The sequence below is a fragment of the Vidua chalybeata genome, chromosome 7 (genome assembly GCF_026979565.1).
Source record: "Vidua chalybeata isolate OUT-0048 chromosome 7, bVidCha1 merged haplotype, whole genome shotgun sequence".
Classification (NCBI taxonomy): Eukaryota; Metazoa; Chordata; class Aves; order Passeriformes; family Viduidae; genus Vidua; species Vidua chalybeata.
The window spans coordinates 19613811-19639038 of NC_071536.1; the positions used below are offsets into that span (position 1 = coordinate 19613811).

The 25228-nt window shown below is 38.1% G+C and overlaps 1 protein-coding gene across 2 annotated transcripts; it reads right to left on the reverse strand.

Moving 5' to 3' along the window:
- Window positions 1–429: 429 nt before the first annotated feature.
- On the reverse strand, window positions 430–25195 carry PPIG (peptidylprolyl isomerase G). Of its 2 annotated transcripts, none has more exons than XM_053947680.1 (13): window positions 25027–25195; window positions 17433–17512; window positions 17239–17313; window positions 15074–15181; window positions 14547–14591; window positions 12594–12681; window positions 11469–11498; window positions 11236–11375; window positions 5401–5605; window positions 3562–3729; window positions 3000–3084; window positions 2066–2202; window positions 430–1741 (listed from the first exon to the last, which is right to left on the reverse strand). In XM_053947680.1, the coding sequence occupies exons 2-13, from the start codon at window positions 17491–17493 to the stop codon at window positions 622–624; spliced, it is 2262 nt and encodes a 753-aa protein (XP_053803655.1). In that variant the 5' UTR covers window positions 17494–17512; window positions 25027–25195; the 3' UTR covers window positions 430–621. The 2 variants fall into 2 exon arrangements, with proteins under 2 accessions (XP_053803655.1, XP_053803656.1); XM_053947681.1 differs by lacking the exon at window positions 25027–25195 and adding an exon at window positions 24736–24779.
- Window positions 25196–25228: the final 33 nt, after the last annotated feature.

Consider the following 25228-nt stretch of genomic DNA (forward strand, 5'->3'; position numbering starts at 1 on the left):
AAGTTATGCTGATGAGCATTTAAACATGTTTTTTTAGGACAACGAAATAACTCCCAAACACAGGCGACTGCCTTACTACATGAAGGAATTCTACTGCTGGCAGTGACAGAAGTACAAAGATTTACTTAAATTAATTCACTTTGTGATTACAATAAAAACTAATTTACCTCTACAAATAATTTTCCTTAGGATTTATACCTACTGAAAAACAGATGTGGCAAGACTGGAGTAATGGACACCTTGCAATATTCTCCTAGCTTTAAGATGACATGTAGTTTATCTGCAGCTTTCTTCTTCATATATGGAACAAGCCTCTTCATAGGCAGCCACTGCTTGCATTGAACTATGTTCATCAGGTAAAAAATAAAAGTGGCATGGAAGATACCTTTCTAGCTGACAACACACAAGAAGGATACATAATCCAATGAAATATTTAAAACACAGCACACTGTATTACACATGTAATTTGTTTTTCATTTCAAGTTTATTAAAACTTTAGCAGTACAAATGATCCAGGTTTTAGATTATCAAAAGACCAAACTGAAGTCCACATCTTTAAAAAAGGCGTTCCCCAAAACGTCTCTAAAACTTTGAGACAATGGAAACATTAAGTCCACAAACTCATCCATGCCTGTCATCATCTGTTCCAGGACTTGTTTCACGATCAGACTTTTTATCCTTACTAGGGGCATGATCTCTCTCCTGACTCTTTGATTTTTGGTTTATTTCTTTTTCTGCTGAGGATCTGGTCTTTTCCTTTTCTTTACTGCTGCGCGAGTATAATTTTTTTGATTCTCTCTCTTTGCTACTTGGTCTCTTTTTTGAGTCTGGACTTCTATCCTGATCTCTACTAGACTTCTTCTCTCTGCTAGATTCAGGACTGCTACTTTCACGGCTTTTTGAACGCCTCTTCCTTTGGCTTTCACTATCATTCCTCTTATATGAGCTTCTACTTTCCCTATTTGAATACCTCTCTCTGTTTCTGCTTTGACTTTCATCCCTCTCTGAACTCCTTGATTCTCTCCTCCTCCTATTTTCTCTTCCTCTGTATTTATCTGGTGTATCTCTCCTTTCTCTGCTTCTTGATCTTCCTCTCCTTCTTGTTTCTCTATCTCTATTCCTTGAATAGTCCTTACTTCTACTGCGATCCCTGTCCCTGCTTCTTGATCTTCCTCTCCTACCCCTATCTCTGCTTTTGCTTCGATCCCTCGTTCTGCTGCTGGAGCTGTGTTTTCCTCTAGCATGCTCACGCTCTTTGCTTCTTGACTTGCGTTTCTCCCTGTCTTTGCTCTTCCTATGCTCTTGTTCATTACTTCTGGAGCCTGCTCTTTTACTTCTCTCCTTGCTCCTACTTCTTTCTTTCTCTCTCCCTCTAGAATCATAGTGCTTTTCTTTTTCTCTACCTTTCTCATGGTCTCTCTCTTTGCTTCTTGATCTTAGCCTCTTTTCATCATGTCTGCTGTGCCTGGAGTCTCTTTCTTTACTTTTTGATTTCTCTCTGCTTTTACTATGGCTTCTAGATTTAGCTCTCTTCTTGGCTTTGCTTTTGTTATGCTTGTCATCTTTTTCTGAATTTCTTCTTGTCTCCCTGTCTTTACTGCTGGATTTGTGATCTTTTTTCTTCTCTTTTTCCCCTCTTCGGCTTGGACTTTCAGAAACTTGCCTGTGGTCTGATATTCTTCTCTCTCTTCCTCTTCCTGGGCTCTTTTGATTATCTTTCTTGGTTTCATTTATTTCACTCCTTGGAGAGAAGAAAATACAATTTTTAAGAAGTTTTCATTTCCCTCCACTCTGAAAAATTAAACCAGAAGTGAGACAGCTTCACAACTAAAACTTCACATCAGATCATTTTTATTAACACCTGTATTTGCAGTAGCATGGTTAAACTCACACGCAATTAAATTATGGAATAATCAAGTCAGCACCCTGGCTTCTTGAAAGCAATTGTTATTGAAAATCCAAGATAATAGGTATTGCTTTTAAATAAACAACAACAACAAAAAAATTAAGAACTAAAAAATTTTTAAAAACCACGTGCACATGTTCCAGAAAGAAATAGTCTTACTTGTCTCCTTTTATCCATCTTTCTCCACTAGACACTCTCATTCTTTGAGCTCTTTGCATTTCTTGCCTCCAATGTGGAGGAGTTTCACTGCGCCGGAATCGATCTCTTGACCTGGATCTGGAAGGCGTCCGGTAACGCTTGGAGAAGAAAAGAGAAAATCATGCCTTAGTTTGAATTTCAAAAGCTGTAATACCTAAGTACGATTTTCACCCCTGGTACTTGGTGCTACATAGCGTCTAACCTGACACTTCACATGTATATACCAAGTTTCCACTGACAAGTTACTAACTTACTGAAAATGTGTCTGACATTTAACTAAAGAGGGAATACACAAAGTCTGATCAAATAACTGATTTTAAGGCAAGGTCTACATCAGGATTTTTGTAGTCTGATGAAAGGTTTTCTGCTTCTTTTAATTTGCACAAATGCTAATGTTTGTTTACTAACAATGAAGATCCCTATCTTTGACAGGCAATGCAAAAGCAGTACTTCACACTTGTTAAGGATTTTACTAAAAACTTGAGGGCTAGAGACTTCAGTTATTGAAAACATTTGCTACATGCAGCACATAACATATGGCTTCACAATACTGCAAGAGCCAATTTGACAGCGCCCCCCCCCCCAAAAGGGGAAGAAGTCTTCCCCACATTCTTGGCACTGATGTTATTGGTTCTGTGTTCACTAGAATCTATCTTGAGCTAGTTCCATCCACCAATTTAAATATTACCATATTAAATAAAAAAAAAATATTTTAATGGTTTTTTCTCACCCCCTTCTTCTCTTTTCTGTCCTCCTTCAAGCCTCAGTCCTCAAATCACTTACGATGCGCTTCTTTTTTTAAAATCAACTATCCCAATGAATATGATTAGTAACACCAGCAGTGACACTGTGCTACCACCTTGCTTATTTTAAAGAACAGATTACAAACATTTACCCTTGGTCCTCTTCCTTTTATTTTCCTTCCAGATCTGGTGACTAACAGTCTTCTCTGGTATGTTGACTGTGAATTTGATAGATTACTAAAAATAATTTAAAAAGAATGATATTGTTTGTACAATTAAAAAAGAAGGAAAATCAATATTAAAACCTCTTCAGAAACTAAATGAAAACGCACAGTTTAATTTTACAGCAGACAGTAACATCTACACAGTAAAACTTCAATTTGTGACCACAATAATTTCACAAGATTTCCAGTTTTTTCCATTTTTGAAAATAGAATAAATTATAGACTCAGACTGGGCAGTTCCAATGGCTGCTAAATGAAATTAAGCCAGCCATTATACATTCTTTACTCAATGAAACCATTTTCAAAGACTAAGCCTTTGCTCTAGGGCAAAGACAATAATTTCCAGTAAACGGAGAAATCTATTTTTCATCCAGCAGTGCTTACAAGACAGAACTGTTCAATACGGAAAGGATTCAACATTAGAGTTCTAAAACAGTAATGTGACCATAACATTGCCAGCACATAGTCAGACTTATACCAGATATATTACCTCTCTCTTTCCTTCTCTCTGCTTTTCCTCTCTTTTTCTTTTTCATCTACTTTAGGAGGACTTTTCCTCATCAGGAACCGGTTTTCAGGTATAGGAGGAATTTCTTCAGGACGGACAGTAGATAATGGCTGTGCTTCAGTGTTTTCATCTTCACTTTCACTGGATGAACTTTATTTTTGTATAGAAAATATGCATAATGAATTATTTGGATGAGGGAAGACCCTTCAATCTATTTAAATAATTAAGAAATTCTCTTCAATATACAACGATACCACAAGAATCTCAGAAAACAGAGGTATTTCAGAAACAACTTGTTTCCCCCATGATATACTTGTTCCAAAGTATTCAACAGCAGATTTCTGACCAATACTTTTTCTCTTCTAATTACAATGGTCCAACACTGAACATGTACACACCCTCTATTTAGATACAACTTTTTAGTTAGATTTATTTTCTTTTATAAACAATCTCAGGAGACTAAAAATTCAGATTACACAAGCATATATAACCGTCTACAAACTATAGTAATTCCAAGCAATTTACAGACTTCTGTGAAAAGGGCTTAGGTGTACAAAAACAGTATTTAGGTAGCACTGCCCTAAGTGAATATTTCTTAAATTTCACTGCTAGCTTAGAAAAATGTGGCTTGCACTGTGTCCTGGGGTGAATATATGATGCTTGTATCCCCAATCATCTGTTCTGTTTATTCTGGATATTAGGTTCTGCACCTTTAAGAATGGTCTTGAGAGCAAAGGAGGGGAGAAGCAGCCCAGAATATGTTACCAGAAGCTGCACTTGCTGCCCTGCTTCTTTATCCTGGACTGTGTTATCTGCAGCACAGTGAGACAGAGCTCTCCTTTGCTTTTAGTTAGTTTTTAGCTAGCTGAGGCAGTGAACTTCCCTGGACTGTGGTTTCTCTTTCTCTTGAAACTGTTCAAACCTGCTCTGGGCTGAAAATGCAGAAAACCACCAGGAGCTCGCAGCTGTGGCCAGCGGGGCCTGGGACGCTGCGTTCCAGCACCAGAGGGACTGATAACACACTGGGTGAGCCCAGTTACAGCCCACGACAAGGCCTTTCTGAATTTGTCATCTCTTCAGAACAGCAAGAGGTTTTACTGTTTAATATTATTAATTTTTTATGCTTGTGAATACTTTGCTTGTTAAATAAACAGTTTTTTCCACTTTTCTTCAAGGAAATCTTTTCCCAAACCAGTCAGGGGAAGGGCCACTTGAATCTGCTTTTCTAGAGGGACTCATTTAGGAGTTTCCTCCCAAATTTGCCTTAAACCAGGACAAACTGACACAACTTTTATCTCACACTAAATATGATGTAACTATTAGATTCAAAATAACATTCTCAGAAGCAAGACTGTTTTCTCAGTTTTATTATCTTCCAGTGAAACTGCAAGAGTTTTGACATATCAGACCAAAAAAACTAAGTACGGTAATTTATTAATTTTATATTTAATTTTGCTGTATTCTTGCATACTACATTTTTCTAAGTTCCATAGCATATGGTTCAAACTGAATTGTACAGAAGTAAATTTATGGCAACAAACTATACCCTACCCATTTCAAACCTACCACCCCAGCTTTTCAAGCCAACTGAAGTCTTAGTTCATTGGTTTACTCCTTTACATGCTGCAGTACATAGGCACGTGAACATGACTCTTCGCATCATATCAGAAAATTTGTTCTTGTATATGGAAGCCAACTATCTCCCAGACTGCAAAACCTGCATTGCTGGTTTACACAAATATATAGTCTGTAGCTATTCAGACAAGAGAACAGTACTCTATGGTGTATATGCAACAAAACAAAACAAATCTCAAAACTGACCTTTTCTTGCTTTTCTTTCTCTTTTTCTTTTCTTTCTTATGTTTCTTGGAATTTCTTTTGTGTTTCTTTTTTCGTTTTTTAGACTTCTCTTCTGAAGCACTCTCAGAATCCGATGATGAATCAGAAGATGATTCTGAATCGCTTGAACTTTCCGAGTCGCTGGATGAGGAAGATGACTTGTGTCTCTTCTTTTCTTCTTTCTTGGCTTTAGATCAGAATAGCAGAGACACATTTTAATATCAAACACTTCTAAACTAATCTCAGAAAAATCACCCATCTTGTATCTGTCTTAGATTCTTATAACTGTGTGATGAGATTACTTCATCAAAAAACTTAAGAACAAACTGACATTTTGGAAAAAACATTGTTTCTCCATAGTACAATAAGGGATATGTCTAGAAAAACCAGACATTTTCATAATTTGGATTTATGAAACTACGTCTAAAATTTATACTGTCAAACACTTGCAGAACCATGTAAGTTTTCTAATGATGTTTTATACAACATAAGCTACATACAAATAATTCTTTAAAATTTATTTACATGTGTTTATAAAAAAAAATCTTCAGCTTCAGGTTTCACCTGACTTCATCAAATCACTAATAAGAGAAATTTTGAAGCAGAAAATAAGAGGTACAGATTAAACCAAATACTCACTGACTTAAGCTCACTATCCTAATTTGTTGGGTCTTACATTCAGAAAGCAGAGATACAAAGAGTGGTGAAAGGTTTCTTCTTCACAGTGATGCAGAAACAGTGCTGGAAACACTCGCTTCCAATTAAGGCTGAAATAACACCTCTGGGTGACAACAAGCTAGCTGGAGCTTAATTCACAGAACTGCATCAGAGAAGTGGCATATATCCCAACAGAAACAATCCTGGCCTCCTTTTATGGTCATACACTTTAAGGATACTTTTTTTTTCATGTTACATCCTTAACAAATCCCCACATTGGTAGTGTGGATGAAATTCAACCCTATTGCACTAAATCTCATTTATTTTTCAGCTTAGCATCACAGACACGAGTCATAGCTGTGTGACAACTGAGATGAGCTCAGTTGGTCAGAGCTTGGTCACAGCACCAAGGTTTGACCCTGGTATGGACCAACCATTCACTTGGTCCATAATTCACACTCCATAAAAGCTGGACTTAAGGGTTCTTGTGGGCCCCTTCCAACACAGAATACACTGTAATTCTGTGACTTACACATGGTGTTTTCTATGTGGTTATTCACAAGCCTCACTTGATACAGACTAACAAAAGCCTGAAAACCCACTGAAAAACTTCTTTCCCTCACAGAATATATTGGTCTTCCAGTCACTTCCAGGTGCAGTATAAACTAGCAAGTACTCTTACCAGTTTAGAGCAGCCTGCTGATTTGAATCAGCTAATTCTCATCAGAAGCTCTTAGGGCGTCTTGAAAAATGCTTCCAAAAGACAATTCTCTATGCTTTTGATTTCTCTTGTATGTCCAGACCAAGATAACTGCTCTCTGTTTCCAAACTTTTGCTCAACATCCTTTTTTTAGCACTACATTTAATAAGAAGTCTCTGTAATGTTGTGTATCAGTTTTAGATTGCCTAAATACATACGTATTTACAGAAAGTAATGACTACATATTTATAAAAGAAAAGCAAACATTTTTCTAAATAATTTCAATCAAAGGAGCCAGGTGTAGGCCAGGTGGCAATGAAACAAAAAGAAGAATCTCACCTCACCTCTAAATACTAAGTATACAAAAAGTATTAAAAAAGTTAAATGTTTCTGATGTATTACACCCTCAGTTTTGGTCCATTCAAAGGGAAAAAATCCTCATATGGCACCATAGTGTTTCTTACATGCTTTCATTATTATTTAATTATTAAATGCAGTGATTTCCTGTATTTTCTTCCTCCTGCATATGTTTTAAGTGTGTCAAAAAGTGTATAGAAGTGTATAGAAAAAGTAATAGATAGAACTGGAGGCAAGTTAGGGAGCTGCTACTACAACAAATATAATGTGATTCTTAACGTGCAGCAAGCTGTCAATAGGAGATGTATTTGGGAAATCCTATGGCAGGTAGGGAGTAAAATGACATGGGGAAAAAAACCCCAAACTAAACAGCCCAGAACTAGTTACACAGCAGAGTATCTGGCAAGAGGGTTTGGATGTACTTTCTGGTACCATCTATCTATCTCTGTCCAGCAGCAAATGCTGTTTTGAGTACTGAACCAACCTGGTACTGTACAACTACATATTACAACAAATGAAACCAATCCTGGAACATGAAGGTCATCAAGAAACAGACCTCTATGTACAGTCTAAATGTTTCAGCTCATTACCTTCAGGATCAGCTTTCAACTTATGACAACATCTGAAACATACATCACTTCCTACTCTGTTCACTGTGACCTACAGTATTTGTCAGACTTTGTGAGCTCCCATGATCATGCTGCATGACACAGACAAGTACTCTGCACCTCAGCTGCTTAGAGTGAAAAGGGCTTAGGTGCACAGAAGTAAGTCTTACATTAGCCCCATGGCTTGAAATTAAGAAGTGACTAGACCAGAAAACAGTTGGGTTCGGGCATAAAAGTCAGAACAAATCATACCATCTTGTAATTCACAGCAGTGACAAGCACATAGTTACTTTATAGCAAATCAAATAACCTTATAAATTATGAATGCAGCCATAATCTACCTTAATTGCAGAAAGCACACTTTTACAAGCAGTGATTCTACAGGGAGATCTGTGACATCAGTGAAAGTCATTAATCAAGTCTAGCACTGCTCCATGCAGAATGCCCTAGAAATTCACTTTTTGTGAGGAATCTTCACTAGAGGCTCTCATGAAAAACTGCCCACTGCACAAAGCCATTTAATTTTTTTTGTTTCTTTTGAATCAGAGTGTCAGTGTTTTACAGTCTTGATATGTGTCCCAGATGACTTTGGCTCAGCAAAGGTATATGACCTCAAATAGTGCAGCAGGCTTGTTGACTAGGACCTTTTCTACAAAACTGGTACCGAACTCCCACCTGTCCTTAAGAAAATTAACATAACGTTTTTTGTTCCACAGTTTTTCTTGTGAGCTGCATTAGCTTAGGCTAGTCTGTAATAACCTTTCTAAATACTGGGTTAATACTTTGCTTTCTTCCTTTTTTTTCTTCCCAGAACTTAGAATTTTCCCTAGAGCTTTAAGATCTTCTAAAAATTATACCACTTGGCCAGAGAAATTCTTCTTTTATAATTTTTTTTAATCTTCTCCTTTTCACTTATTCCTTCAACTTTAAGGAACTAAAGAAAAAGAAAGGAAAATATGACAAACATTCAACTTTGCTAGGTGATCAGCCTCCCATGTTAAAAGCTTATCTAGGCCTCTGCAATATTGTAGTTGTAATCATTGTATCATTCAATTTACAGAATCCAGTAACATAGCTCTGTTATCATCCACTCATTCCTAAATAAATCCATTTCTTCCACCTAAGGAGATAATTTGCATAGTTGATAAAGCACTTCATCTGGATATTCACTGTGTGAAAAATCAGATCACCTTCCCTCAACTTTAACCTATGACAAAACCACTCATACCAAGCACCTTGCTTTTACTGTGATTCCTTCTGCTAGTGCCAGCTTACCTTTTAAACCCAGGTGTCAGTTCTATTTTCATTCCATGAAGACCTAATACCTTTCTTTGTGTTGTCTACCAGACAAGCTCATACAATAAATATTTAAGACTTCCTTGCTATCCTAATGTACTCTCCCCACAAAAATTCACCACTGTGGTTCCCTCACAGGCAGTCTCCTTATTCCTTTGTCTTAAAATTAAATTCTTAAAAGCAGCCTTCCCTGATAATTGCCTCATAATTTATAGAATCAGTTCCTTTTTATCTCCCATAGTACTGTACCACAAACAGTTCCACTGTTAGATGACTCTGTTGATGATCTCACATGACACTGACTGCATCCCAGAAACTGTTCCTCCTATCTAGATTCCCCTGCCAGCAACTGACAAGTCCAAGGACCTCTCCTGCTCCACTTCTGACCTTTGGACAGCAGCTTGTCAAATTTGCTTCAGCTGATGTGCTGTCACACAGTTTCTCCTTTTTCTACTGCTTCAGGCCAGCATAGCTCATCAGAGGTTCCATGCTGGGCATTTAGTGAACAATTCCAGCCATGCTGCCATCTTTCAGAGTACTGGCCTAGTTCTCACTGTAGGTCTTACACACAGCCTTCCCCTTTCAAAAACAGGATTCTCTACACACTAGAATTTCCACGATGGCCTGTCACACAGCATCTTTATCACGCTGGCTGTGCATTAGTACCCATCAGGGCCATTGTCTTCCCCCACACTCTGCTCTGCCCTTCACATGCTTGATCCTGGTGCGTAAGGCTTCTTGTTCTCCAAACATTTCTACTGCACATCATTATCTACAACTAAGCCTTATAGCTTTATAGACTGGGCTATCCCATCACCCATCCCATCAATTCCCCCCCTTGGCACACCAGGCCAATCATAGAAACCAGAGCTGTTACAAATGCAGCAGTACAGAGTCAGAGGTACAAAAACATAGACAAATGGGTAAAGGCAACACAAGTCAAATCCCTCCAGAAGCCTGTTCTCTTTTAAGAGAAGTTAGAGGGAAAACAAAATTTTTGTATTTATTTCACACACTCTGGATGACAAGCACTTTAAAGCACTGCGTAAAGGCTGCAGGTCATCAGACTGCTCAGTGACGAAAGTTTCATTTAGTCATTCAAGAGTTCTAGAGTGGACTTCAAAGAGAGTGTGATGATCCAATGAAGACATCTATGCAAGTGGGTATCTCATCCCCTAGTTTCACCCATCCTGTATCTGTACTGCTTTATTTTCTAGTTACAGCACCTGTGCATTTCCTAAGAGATGCCATGCTCTGGAATACTGTCCAAAAAAACCGTAATTGTATCCTAACACATCCAGAACCTTTCAGAAGTCAGGAGCCAAAAGATAACTTTGCTTGGAATTCTGTGGTATTGAAGAGATCATCTCAGATGCCAAAGTCATTCTCCCAAATATCATAAGAAATGAGCAAAAGGAGGTGAAAAAACAAGAAGCTGAAGTTCAAAGGCTTGTATTTTCCTTTGCCCAAACAAACCATTATTCTTGTGCTGTGCTTCAAACTCCTTGGTGCAACCCTTCCCAGTACATAACAGAACGTGCTAAGAATGAAGTAGCAAACAAAATAAGCATCTTGGCTTTCTGCTAATGAGATTCTCCATGGTGACAGGAACATCTTAGATTCTGCTTCTCTCAGAAAATAAGGCTTGATCCAATCTCTCATACTATGTTCAATTCTGCAATGGCAGAGCAGGACATACTTTCCAAAAAGAAAGACAGGTTCTGTCATATTCCTCTTTAAGAATAATTTATAGTAACTTATAAAGTGTATAAGCTAAAGAGCCAAACCCAGACTTTTATAATCTAAGTGCCTGTTTTGAAGAGTTACCTTAGGGCAACCTGAAACAAGTTCAATGCCTTCCAAAGAAGTACGAGTTATCAAATAAAGTCAGACTGCCACCAATCTTCTTAACATAGCACTCTACTCAATATGACAAGTGCTTGCCAGCTTTGTACTAATATGTAGTGAGTATAAGAAAATTTAATACAGGAGAAGCTTTGAAAAAAGCAGGTATGACTGTTCTTTAATGTCTTTTGCATCAACAACTTGTAAGTTCTTTAGAAGACAGACTGCTCTGCGATGTTATACACCTCTTCACCAACCGTGCCATCATCTACCACAAGTTTCTAAATATTTTTATAAGCAGCCAGCATGGAAGAAAACAAGCAAAATTATCTCATATGTACAGTTCAACTTTACCTTTGGATTTTGGAATTAACTCTCCACAACTCAGTATGCGTACTTCAGCATATGGTTTACTGGATGCATCTGTTTTCTGGTTTTCTATTTCTCTCACAACTTCCTGACCTGAAATGACTTGTCCAAAAACAACATGATGCCTGAAGAATGTGAAAAAAAAGTAAGTATTCCTAGCACTTAATTTTCTCAAGGCAGTTCTCAAAAAATGTAAGAAGAAAATAAGAGATATTTACCCATCTAAATGAGGTGTTGGTTTAGTTGTTCTGTTGTTTCCAGATTTTAAATTAAAGAGAAAAAACAAAATCAGTATTAATGAAAAGCAGTCAACATTCAATGCATGTAATCTACACATAGGAAGGTGAACATTATTTTGAATGCACTAACAAAATTGAACAAAACCAATATATATCAGTCTATGTTTGTGTGCAGTTAAAAATATTTAATGTTTTATATGTTAAACTACCTATTTAATGAAACACTGATTGCTACATTTTACTGGAAAAAAACCCAAAATTGCACATAAATATCTAGACAGAATCCTCACACAGGATATAATAAGTTTCTACTTATTGAATTATATAAATACTACCAGGAACAGATACAAAAATCTGCAGGAAAAATGCAAATAACCTTTTTACACATCAGAAAATAACCAGAAAACTGGAAAAAGTATCTGCATGTAGAGATTACATGACACAGAAGCAGAACTGACTCTCAGCTTTCCCCTCTACTAGCATTACTAAGACATCCATGTCAGCTATGGAAGAGTAGAACACTGAGATGATTGGAGTAATGACCATTTAGAAATCCCAAAATCAGGTTTTAATGCTGACATCCACACCTCGTTATGTTAACTAAGGCCATGAAACATGTGTAAGAGTGATGTATTTTGAGAATATTTTCTGTAGATAAGTTAGATTTTAAAAGAGTCTCCTGCAATGTATTTTTAGAATTTAAGTTTTACCTATAATTAAGACTGGACTGGAAAGCTATTTTGTGATTAAAAAAAGCCCTCTACTATTTTGGAGAATCCCCAGAGCTATTTTGCCACCTTCCTGAAAACAATTTATTACAATACTAAGAATTTTACAGTAAACAAATAGGTTTGCTTTTTTGTCCAAGTTAGAACACAGCTACTGAAAACTACCAAAGGGCCTTTTGCACAGAAAATTAAATACAAATAAGCACATTAGGGGTAAAAATAAGTACATTAGGAAAATGGCTACTTCCTGGCAACCTGGTAAAAAACCATCAACTTTGGCTTTGCACAGGAGCTAGTCTTCAATATTTAAAAGGATTCCATTTACAGCTTACAAATAGCAAACCATATATACATTTCAAGACATTTCAATACTTACATAAAGAACTGTGAACCATTTGTATCTTTCCCTCGGTTGGCCATTGAAAGGAGAAATTCTTTGTTGTGCTTTACAGCAAAACTTTCATCTAAAGAAAGTGTTTTCAGTTACTTTTTAAGCATACGATATATGCTTAGGTAAATGCTATCATCTAAGTAAATGAATCCTAATTAAATAAATCTGTTCGTCTCTTGAATGAAAAGTTGTATTAAAAATAGACTAAAAATAACAGCTATTTTAAAAACATCATTCTGTTCATTCTATGTAACAAGGAGAAATATGAATCCAATTGTTTATAGCCTGAGAGGAAAAAAAATTAAAATTTAGTATTCTTGCACAAAAGATCTGTCTCCTACCAACTTTAACAGAGATGCTTAAGTTGTTGCTCTATTTTTCTTTGGAACAGAAGCTGTGTATTAACTATTAATAAATCCCTAATTTTCAGGCACTTTGTTGTTCTGTTTTTTTGGGGGGTTTTTTAAAGTACACATAGATAATTTGATAGTAATCCCAAACAACTTGTTTGTCTGACAGACAGAGATGAATTTATCAAGTTAGTCATTAAGAAAATTAGTTTAACTTCAATGAATCCTTCTTATGAGCAAGGAATTGTTAACAGTTCAAACTAAATCCCAACAAAACTACGAAATGAAAAAAGTGTAAAATGTAATCACTGTTCTTCATTTAAGACACTTGTAAGAAATAATCCTCTCCCTTCTTCCCCAAAATAGCAAAAAGGCTTTTGGGGGAAGGAAACTCTGCAGACATGAGGACATTTGTTCAATATTGTTTGGATACAGGTGGCAAGAGGAAGTATTAACAAAGAAAAATGTACAATATTCATAATGCTACTGTCACTAGCCATGAAAGGGATGGTCCCACTCACTCTCCAATCACTTGTACAATAGCATCAAATGTCAATCTAATCCCATGGTGCATTGGTTAATTGATCCAGCCAAGCTGAACAGCCAGCCTGCTATAGTCAGAAGTGGAGGTTGTGCTCATTTTTCCATTTCTCCCAGCCATACATCTCCTCAAATCCAGCTACCTATTTGTGTTGGTTCTTATGCTTGCCAAATAGGATCCACTCACTAACATGGGAATATATAATTTTTTTTTTTTTTTTTTGCTGCAATAATCTTTAAGCATTTTAGCAAGCTGAATAAGGCCAAAGTTTGATCGGAGCATCAGTGCAAGGTAAGGCCTCCTCCCTCTTTTGGCATTTGCAAACTGTTGATTCCACTCAAGGTCTGATATAAACTTGCAGCCTGGCCCAACTACAGCAGTGAATAATTACTGTGTGTACTGCAAGCTCAGACAACAACCAGTGGCAAAAAAAAGTATCCAGGAGGGGAGAGGGGTTCAACCTTGCCTGGGTGGCAGCTACCCAGCACCTGGGCTTAGGTGTAACACAACAACTGCTCCAATAAACACAGATGCTCCACTACATTCTGGACAAACACAGGCTGAGAAACACAGCAACCATATTTTTTTCTGCAACACTGGTTGAGAAAGAAACAGGACTGTGAGAAAACAAAATCTCTATCTTTAATTCATCTTGGGTTCAGGAAAGCAGGGTTTTGTGCATTTTTAAAATAAAAATTTGCAAGGAAGCTCAACCCCATCCACACCTTTCTCCTTTTCCCTCATAGAGAAGACCATCCCCAGCTTTTAGCTAGCTGAGCAAGCCAAAAGTAAATGTCTAAAATCATCAATAAAAATATAAGTCTGGTAAAAGGGACAAATACAAAGGAATTCAGTTTTAGTTTTTCATTCATTAAAATGGTTCATATTTTAAAAGCAAAATAACTTAAATGGGACAGTCAAAGGCCTTCAAGACCAGACAAGATCTTTTAAAAAAATGGAATTCAGGTTTACAGAACAGAGACTACAGAATGTAAAGGAGATTGTTTATTTTAACATCAAAATAGAACAGACTGATAGAACTCTTACCTTCAAAAAAGCCACCATAAATGGATTCTCCTCCTCTGCCATTTCCTTAAAAGAGGAAAAGTGACAGTAAAAGTAGTAATTAAAGGAGTTACATTATGTGGAAGGTGCTTCATAATACTGATGTAATTGCATCCAAGTCAGTGACATAATTCTTCAAGATATGGAAACACAATCAAGATGCATCTTTGTAATCCAAAAGTAAAAATCTTGGAAAACAATAAAGTATTCTCCTCTGTATTCACCAACAGTCTCCCTTTTTTCTGTATTTCCCAGCAGCAGATACAATACTTCATTCTCACACTTTAACCTTTCAACAGCAGGTATTTCGTTCTCTGAATACTTGAGGTAACTTGAGCAAAAGTGTGTGAATGCACATATAGGTTCTCACAGAAAGGTTCTCACACAGAAGAAAGGGGAAAAAGCAGTGATATCTGTCAGAGAATAATTAAGTAAATGGTTCTACATAGAACTTTTGCAATGTTTTATTACATAAGTGGCAAAGTTTTATTTAAAGATTCATATCATACCTTCACTGAAGTCACCTCCTTGGATCATAAAATCTTTCACAACCCTGTGAAACAGACAACTTTTGTAATGCAATGGCTTTTGGGTGGACTTTCCTGTACCCTTTTCACCTAAAGAAGAGAATGAACAAAACCAAAAATTACTCTCTGCATCTGTAGAATCTTCATTACAAAAAAAGTTCTATGTAAAGCACTCAACCAAAATCATCTTCTAGCTTGTGAGGCAGACACCTACCTGTAATACCAGTAATAAACTGGCATTTAAGAAAGCAGAAACTACTGTCTCTGTCTCTACAGTTATACTAGAAGAACTCCTTACTGGCATTAGTATACAACTCTGGTCACTTCCATGCAGATTGACTGAAGCTAAACATCCAGTTTACATTTATGACAACTGGTATTGCTCAGAAACATGCAAGAAACAATCAGATGTGTAGTTAAAACACAGCAAGGTTAAGGTATCATAAAAACTTGCAAGAAAGCCACAGATGCAGGGGGAGGGAGGAGGACTCTCATTCCCTCCTCCACTCATGATGACAACTGCCATCTTCTGTTTAAACAAACTCTGCTTCAGCTACAACACAATGGCCTCTCCCTGCTCAAACAGAGAAGATTTCTGCTGAGTTAGCAAGATGAATGGCTCATGGTGGGTCCTGTGAAGGTAACAGTAAGGTAATCAGTGGGACTTCTCAGGGAAGACCACTTCCTCTTCATGCTGGCAAACTGTTAGACAGCATCTTCCTATAATCTTATTCTGAGCAATTAAACTGGCAGCTTTTGCCAAGGGCAGTTCCTCCAAACTTACAGACTGGTGTCCTCACATGGATTTCACAGAGAAAAAGCCCCACTTTTGATAGCAACTCTGATAAATGTGAAGCTGTGTATGTTCCACTAACTGAGTATGCCAGGAAAACATGGAGCTGTCGACCTGTGTTTCATGAAGACAGCTCACACTTTTCAAAACTTCCAGAAAAAATTATGAGTAAGAAAAACAGAAATTAAAAGTTTTATTAATTTGCTAATGATCAATATCAAACTTTCTGCATATTTTTCTCACTATTCTTATATGTGTTAAGGCAGCAAAATAGTTCAGGATCTGAATTTGATTATGGATGTCAGCAACAAAGGATGAACTTAGTCATACTTGTTGCTGACCTGAAATGCTGTTGAAGACTTCAATTCACAAATATAAGGCAGTAGTAGGGAGTAACAACAGATTATTTATTCAATAATCTGACCTTTGGGCAATTGACAGCAGATCAAGAATGCCACGGTCTTGTATTAACATAGTCACAGACATTAAAAATCATTGAAGTTCAAATCTGTTAACGAATTTTGATAATCTGATTTTGTGCCATTAGACCAGATCAGATAATGTCTGCATTCCTGTAGACATCCTGAATGGTGTGCTACATGAATGTAATCATGTATCCACACCTGATCCAGGTCATATTAGTACTGCTGAGGGATTCACTATTAACAACTACAGACTCTGAAAAACAACAAAGATGGAAGGAAAGGATCTAGAAAAAGCTGAAGACAGAAAGCAGATATGCTATTTATGTATTCACAAAGTTATTCTTGCGACAATAAACTCAAGTTTTGCTAAGCTGTCAGCATTTGCAACAAACATATGCAGACTACAGGACAGTAATTCTGTTTGTAAATGCTTCCAAGGGAGAATCTTCTGAGTATTTTACACTTTCAATTGGAGTAGAAATCACCAGTGTCCATCAAGAAATTAAAATAACAAAAAAAACAACTGATGAATACAAGGATCACCTTTCGAATTCCACAAAGTATCCTAAGACTGAAAAGTAAATCTGCATGGTTGACCTCTTGTTGGCTACCTTTCAAGACTGGATGATGTTATATAATGTGAACAGTAATATCTGTGCTAGTAACAGAAAATCAGCTTACTGTGCTGTATTTAAAGCTGGTTAGTATATACTCCCTGCAACACACTAAGTCAAAGCTACAATTGCTTTAACTCTACATCATATGTTTAGGATCATATGTGTACCAACAGCTAAATATTCAGAGGTGTCAAGAACCAGTGCTGAACTTACTTCCATATTCAAGAAAACGTCACTAATAATAACAGACATCAAACTAGTTAACATGGCATTACATTAAAAATTACAGATTAAATAGTAAAATCTACAAACCTGTGCAAAGGCAGCGAAAATTCTCACATGTCTTTGGACACACATCTGAAAACAATTCAAAGACCACTCTTCCAGCTAGAAAAAAAAAAAAAGAAACCACCGTATTTATTGTGAAGTTAAATGGTATTTGTAGTATTCCTATAGGTATCTCATATGAGTATCATGCTACTGAATTGATACATTCATTTTCTTACCGGGTACATTGTTGATGGCTATGTCAAAAAAGCAACGAGGTCTCTGGACTTTTACTCCCATGGCTTCAGAAGTCTAACTACTGTAAGTAAAAAAAACAAAATTCAGTTTCTCCTTCTGTGTACTGAAATCATGTGTAAGTCAATAGAAAAGTCAATAAAAACTGCAGAAAAGCAAACAAAAAACCCCAGACAGCAAACATTAGCATTTTTTGAAGTTCAAAAAATGCCACGTACTTTACATCATTTTCATGTGTTGTAGCCCCAGATGAGTAATTTTCATCATGTTTGCTGCAATAGCATTAAATTTAAACTTGAGTGCCATACTTCAGGTGGGGAAATACAAAAGGAAAAGATACTGTGAGATATGGGCAAGACTTTAGCATTCAATTTTCAAATGTCAGTATTTCCTGGATTCCTGTCACGGCAGGAATTGCTGGCAGTTACCAGGCATTGCTCCGGTTAGGATTCAAACCATTCTTGACAAAAGAAATACAAGGGTGTAGCTTGTTCCACAACTGCTGCTAAGTGAAATTATTTTGGTTTTTCATTGTCTCTTTTCCTTTCTTATTATTGTTTATCTCTTGGGATACCATCACTGGTAACATTTAAAAGATGTATAGATTCATAGTGTTGCTTAAGGACATGGTTTGGTTGTAGACTTGATACTGTTAGATTTACTATTGGACTCAATGGTCTTAAGGAGTTTTTCCAGCCTAAATGATTCTGTGATTCCTTATAGAGAATTTTAATGCATCTTTTGCCTTAGATTATATAAATCCTTTTAATTTTGTGTAACAAGCTATGTCTTAATTGCATTTGCATCTCCAACATTCCAACATTATGCACAACCATACTCTTTTGCTTTTCTAAATCTCTATCCTCTCTGAGTTACTTCAGACTGGGGAAAAAAAAAAAACAAACAAACAGTGACTGCAAAAGGATCTGTAAGACAGGAATACCTTTTCCAGAACTTGGAATATAATCCACACATTTTCAGTCTTAATTCTTTTTTATTGCCAGAAAACATGGCTCAAATCTAGATGACATACTGCACACATCTCTCCTAAAGCTGCACTCATAGCTGTGTCACAGAACATCCTTGAAAAATTCCATTGTCACCATCTGCCACTTTCAGCATATGAACAAGTGGCTGTAAAAAATCAAGACAGCAGTGTAATCATGTTAGCCTATATTCTCCCTACTTGTGCTGTCACTCCTAACATTTTGCTAGGATTACACAGCAAAAAATCCCAAGAACAATGCAGGACTGGTTTAAATTAAAACACCACTCAGTAGTTCATGTGATTTTTAGTATGAGAAGATTTTTAAAAAATTCAGAATCTCACTAGATATTTTCTAAGTGTCTATTAGATATTTTCTAAGTCTAAATACATTCATAAACAAAAGCCAGACACTGGTCCAAAGCAGCAGGTTTATCTCAGTCTGCTTGAATTGAATTAGCATTTCTCTCCTATTAGTACAACCAATTTAGTAGCTGGCAGATAAACAAATAGAGAAGATGCCCATAGCTGAAAACTCCGATGCCATCAGGTCAGCAGGAGGCTGCCCAGGTCACCACAGACTGCAGCAGTGCAAGGAAGGCAGGGTGTGCCCAAGGGAGGGGATCAGATAGAGGGTGTGGACAGGCTGCTCTCAGAACTAAGACCAGCCAAAGCACAGCCACTCACTGTCAGAGGCAGAACAGACTACACAGCTGCATGGGGATACTTTTTTCAAGGAAACGTTTCACAATAAATGCTGTAATAAATATTGTTGGGTGCTAGAACTGCCATTTTTAACTGAACTGAGACCTCTAAGGAGCATCAGTACCATAACTGATTGGCTGCTTGTACTTGAACTTCAAGCATTTAATTCTAATGCTTAAGTGAGAAGGAATTTCCTGCTTTACAAGCAGTTTGCTTGAGAAATGTAGAGGTATGCCTTAATATTTATATACAGTATTTAACATTTATATACAGTATTTTAGCCAAAATAAATGACAACTATCTTAATACGTGACACAATTTTTATTTCAAACACTGGTAATGACTAAAGCTACGCTGTGAAATGAATATAAATATACCTATGTCAGTCAATTTTTAACTCTGTTTTGTAGACTATGGGAGAGGGAAATCAGAAGTAAAGAATTCTACCCAACTCCCTATCCCTACCAAGTTTTCTCAATTTGATGTTTTTCTACCTCTACATTGTTTCATGAAGAGTGGAACAAACAAAGTTAGTCCATATTCTAACCATTACCTCCAGTGTACCCTGCACTGTCCCTAAATCCTCCAATAATATCCCCTAAACACCAGCTGCACTAGATTCTAAATGACAGGTATGGCAATGGGTCAGTATGAACCCCCTGAACGGACACCAGGCCAAGCAAATATATCTCACTCTCGAGTTCATGGTGCCCAGAAAACCAGGCTAAGGTATCAGTGACATTTATCCTACCTTCCTCACAAGTCAAGTGAGCATTTCTTCTCCAATATATTTAAGTATTCTTTGCACTGTTATTTCAGTCAGACCTTTTCCTGTGCCACAGGGCAAAGTACCAAGTTACAAATGGTCCTTAAAAGTAATAATTGCTATTCATGTAGTAATACCAAACACAATCTTCTACGTACTGATCATTTAAAACCTGTCCGAATTACAAGCAAGTACAGGGGGTCTGAATGTTAAATACAAAATCAACAAAGAAAACCACAAAAAATATGCCAAGAATAAAGTCAGAAAATATCAACAATGAAGTCAGAAAATCACAAGCTCAGCAGCACTACATGTGTGATAACAACAGGGCTTAAATGATTTGTGCTATTTCTCTCTCAAAATTTATTTTCAGTTAGATCATCAATATTCTTGACCCTCAATACCCTGCATTTTTCAATTGTGAACTTGATGGAATTTCACTAGTGAAAGGAATATGAATTTTATGTGAACCCAAAAGATGCTTACTATACATACATTCAAAAAATGTGCTATGGAGGACAATCTTGGCAAGTCAGATCACTTTTTCCTTCCAATACTCTAAAAAAGGACAAAATATCAGCCCAAGTACTACTCTGAAATTTTCAAGTTATTCATCATCCTCAACCACCTTCCATTTGAAGAGGCTCTTACTAAGTCTAAGTAGAATCCATAACCAAAAAAAACCCAAAGCCAACCAAGCACCTAGAACATCACTTCAGCATATCTAAAAAAAGGGCTTGTTTCTTTTTTGTCTGAAAGTAGAATTACAGTTCAGCTTAGAGCATATTGGTATTTGCTGACAAATACACCAAAAGTATTTAGTCTTGTCAGAACAGCTGCATCCACAACCAACATTTCACCAACTTTGTCCCACAGGGTTCACATTACTTCACACCTCCATCAGTCTCATTATTTTGTTTAAATACTTGCAGGATAAAGCTGGCCAGCTCAAGGCCAGGCTGCCAGCAGCTCTTCTCCATCAAAATGATCTGTGCCAATGGAAAAAGGCAACTATCCCAAACTGTTCACAAGCATCTTTCCGCCAGGGATTATCATTGATATTCGTTGATGTGTTTAAAAAACACATCTTGGGGAATTTTATTTCCAAAATCACCTGTGCTAGCAGGGATCTGGTAATAATACTTTTTAACACATACTAACGCCTTTTGACTGAACAGGCTAGAAAGCCCCCACAGATGCACATCAACTGAGTATCAGCATGTCATGCATCCCAAAGAAGGTGACAGCAAGCAGCAATACAGCAGTGTTTCTTTGTTTTATTGAGATATATTTAGTAGGAAAAAGATACACTGTGTCGTAGTCCTTCACTTGCGCCTATCATCACCAATTCTTCTAGATTTTTCATTTCTCCTTTACCTTGCCTTTGAACATCCTTCCTTGCATCAACTTACAATTACCTGCACTGATCTTCATTCAATGTCCAAACGAAGTAAACAAAGTACATAAATTCACATTCCTAGCATTTTGTTTCACACCATCTACAAAGGCAGCAAGACTAAACTACATTGATACATATTTCAAAGACAGGCATGTAGAATCTCCAGAAATGCATTTTAAAGCAAAACTTTGCATTCAGAAAATGCAAATGCACAAAGTGAACACAGAACATATATTCTTTAAGGCTGTGGCTGCAGTCATTTGAAGACAATATAAATGTGGGCTGATACATTTATAGAAGGCTCCTACATCCATGAGTTTAGCTTGCATAGAAGTAGCTACCTGGCTGCATAAAAACCACCCTTTCCTCCTCCCTCCACAGAAAGAAATGGCAACAGCACATATCAGCCTAAAGTGATGGCAGAGGCACAGACTAAAAACGTTACAAGTTCTTTCCAGTATGGATTAAACTAGAAGTGAATTTATGATTGTGAAATGGGGGACATAATTTGTTCGTAGATCCATTCCTGTGGCAGAACTTGCAGCTGTGTTAGCATGATACCAAAGATGTGAACAACAAAACCCTAAACAGATTAACCCCCTATCTCCATAATTTCTTTAGCATTTTTCCCTAAACACCACCATCTTTTCCTCTGTACTTCATGATCTGAACACTCTGAATTAGCAGCAACGACATCTAAGGAAATGATTTTTTTTTTTCATTTCACTAATCAGCAGCACAGGATTTTTGTTGCCAAATTTAGGAATAACGTGTTACACTAGAACACATTTCAGATTTAGGATGACGTCTTTGCAATCACATGGATTTAACACACCTATAAGAAAGAAAATATTTGCTTCCTACACAGCTTTATGAAATTGATGCAGGAAGACTTTCAAGTCATCACTAAAAATCATGCATTATAAGCTTTCAATCTGACAGTCCCTTCAAAAGAAAAAACCACCCATAAAATAAAACTTTCAACATTTTTGCAGGCAAAAAGTGATTTACACCACTTTTCACCAGGCCTCCTCTCTACAACAGTGTTAGAAGTATTTACTGGACTACTGACATAGGATTTGTTTCCCTCTAAACAAGGAAATCAGACACCTGACAGTATCAACCATTGTCTTCCATGGAAATGAGGCAAGGGAGACTTAAGAAAATATCACCCTTAGATAGGCCCTGACTAAATATGCAGTACATATTCCTAACCCTACTGCACCAGTAAATCACTTATACCACTTTCAGTATGATTTTTTGCAATTATGAACATGAATTTAGTCTTCTTGCACTAAAGTATAAGGAATGCACACCCAGTTTTAACACCCCAGCTGGGAGAGCATAAAATTCAGCTGAGAAGGTAGTAACATCCTGAAACTGTTTACACAGAAATACATGTTCCTACTGGATTATCCCCTTTATTTTTCTAGAAAAGGGTTATCTACAATGAAGAATGTTAAAATATCCAACTTGTCTTGCTCTTGTCACTTGCAATTAAAAATCTTTGATGTCAAGTCTTAGTCATGATTTTCTATTATTTAACTTACATGGAAAGGACTTTTTTTCCTGTGCTATGATTTGTGAAAAAATACAGGTGTTTTCTGTCAGGTCTGTACACAAATAGGTGCACTTGTTGGTGTGAATTTGAATAGGCCTGAATCCATGAACTTTTATTTTAAAACTTAAAAAGTGCTAAAAAAAGGCAAGTTTATGCTTTGTATGAAAGGGGAAAATCATTTTACAGGGTGTAATCTCCAAGTCATGCAAATCCCACAATTAATTTCAGCAGTGGAATCCTTTCCTGTTACTGAAGATGAGAGTAAGGCAAGACAACCATGCAACATTAAGAGACATCTCTGAATGCCAACCAATATTTGTCAACCATAACCAAAAAAAAACCTTGTTGCATCATGTTTTATTCTCATGTTCTACCCCTCTCTCCACTCCTCTAGATCCCTTCTGTGCTTCATCCCAGACTCTGACCTAAACCTCACTGCATTAGAAGATGGCCACATTTTTTCCCTGGCACTCACTGACTCTCTTCCAAATGGAAGCTGGCTCCTAAATTACCATCGCATGGAGGAGTGAACTGGTAGTGGGGAAATCATGCAGCAACACAGTAAAATCCTACATATTTACATATGCGTTACATATTTTTTACTCTAACTTCCCTCATAATCCTCAGATTTTCTGAGATCCTATGAGGAAAAAAACCCAAATCTTCTCTTGATAGCAGCTTGATGACTGCTAGCTAATTAAAGCAATAATGTTTGTTTCACAGAAGAGGACTGAAAGAATGGGAAGTCTTAATAAGAAATCTAGTCCCAAAGGGTGCTATCAGAGAACTACTGATGCTGCTATTCTTTTTATGCTACCCTTCAGATCTACTGCACATATTTATACATAATTTTTACAAACGGATAAATCAAGCTCTGTGCGTTTAGACAAACTAATGCTTCATAAATCATGTCTAACCTACAAATTGTTACGATATTTTTACCATGGTAGCACCTAAAAATCTGAGCCATGCTGGACCCCAATGCAATGGGAATAGTGAAACAAAATGGTGGGGAAAAGATTTAAAAAAACCCAACAACATGAAACCACACCAAAAAACCCACTAGTAACATTTATCCTTGTCCAAAGAACAGCCTCTTCTGCTGACAATAGAGAAAAAAACCATGAAACCTCCAAAACAGTCTCTCAGAGAAAATACATCTTAGAAAACAGACTATATGCAAGATAACATTCTGACACTTTTCTTAAATCAGGTCTCAGATGACTACTAAATATAATTGACTTAACCAGTCAAATATTAGGAAACTACTGGTCAGAATGACTTTATCATTATTTATAGATTTTCTAATTGTGACTGGACTTAAAGGCAATGTTTAGCACTACAACAGATATTCTGTCCACACTTTCGTTTCTCATAAGTCTCTCAAAGCCTCTTCAAGGCCTCAAAGTACAGCCATATATACGCAGCACTTATAGTCTGGACATGGCTGCAAACAAAATGAGCCTAAAACTCAAACTCATGGAAGTCTTTGGAACGCCTTAGGAAATCCCTAAAAGAGAGAGGCAGAGGAGTCTCCTGCCAGACACAGTAGTTCCTACAGGCTCCACTTCCCTAGGAGAGGCCTGCAGAGGACAGAACATGTGGCACGCAGACAGGCCCGTTCCTTCCTCGTCTAGGGGAGGAGGGAAGACTCATTCAAACTCCCCAGCCAGCACCCGAGCAGGGCGCTCGCTGCGGACACAGACCCGCGGCTAGCCAGGCTGCGGAGAGGCACAGTCGGCCTGGCAGACCCGATCCCCGGCGCGATGTGCGCCAGGCCCCGTGCGCCGCTTCACCCACCCCTGCCGCTCCCGCCTGTCTTGGGCCGCACTCGCAGCTCCTCACCCCCCTTCCCTCCCAGGGGCCCTCACCCGGGATGCGCCGAGCGCCGCGGTCTGCCTGCCCCCCGCACAAGGGCGGCCGGGCCTTGCGAGGGGCGTGTGTGAGGAGGCAGCGCGGGCGGCCGCCCCAGGCCCGCTCCGAAGCGGCAGCCGGGCCGGCCGGGAGGGGCCGAGGCTCCCGCGCCGTGACCGAGGCTCAGGCCCCGCGGTGCTGCGACCTCCTTCTCCACCGTCCGCCCAGCCCCCGGCGCGGCCCGGGCCACGGCCCTCACTCGGCCGCGCGGGCGCTCGGCGCTGCCCGGCGGCGTGGCCGGCACTCACCCGCTGGCAGCCCTTGTAGCCCCGCGCTGCTCAGCGCCGCGCTGCCGCCATGTTGAAGCTGGTGCGGCACGGACTGCGTCAGTGGCGGACAGGGCGGGAGCGGCGGCCCGGGGGCGGCGCGCCGGGGGCGGGCGGCGGAGTGCGGCGGCGGGAGCAGCGTTTCCCCGGCCCGGGCACGGTGCGAGGGGGTCGCGAGCAGCGA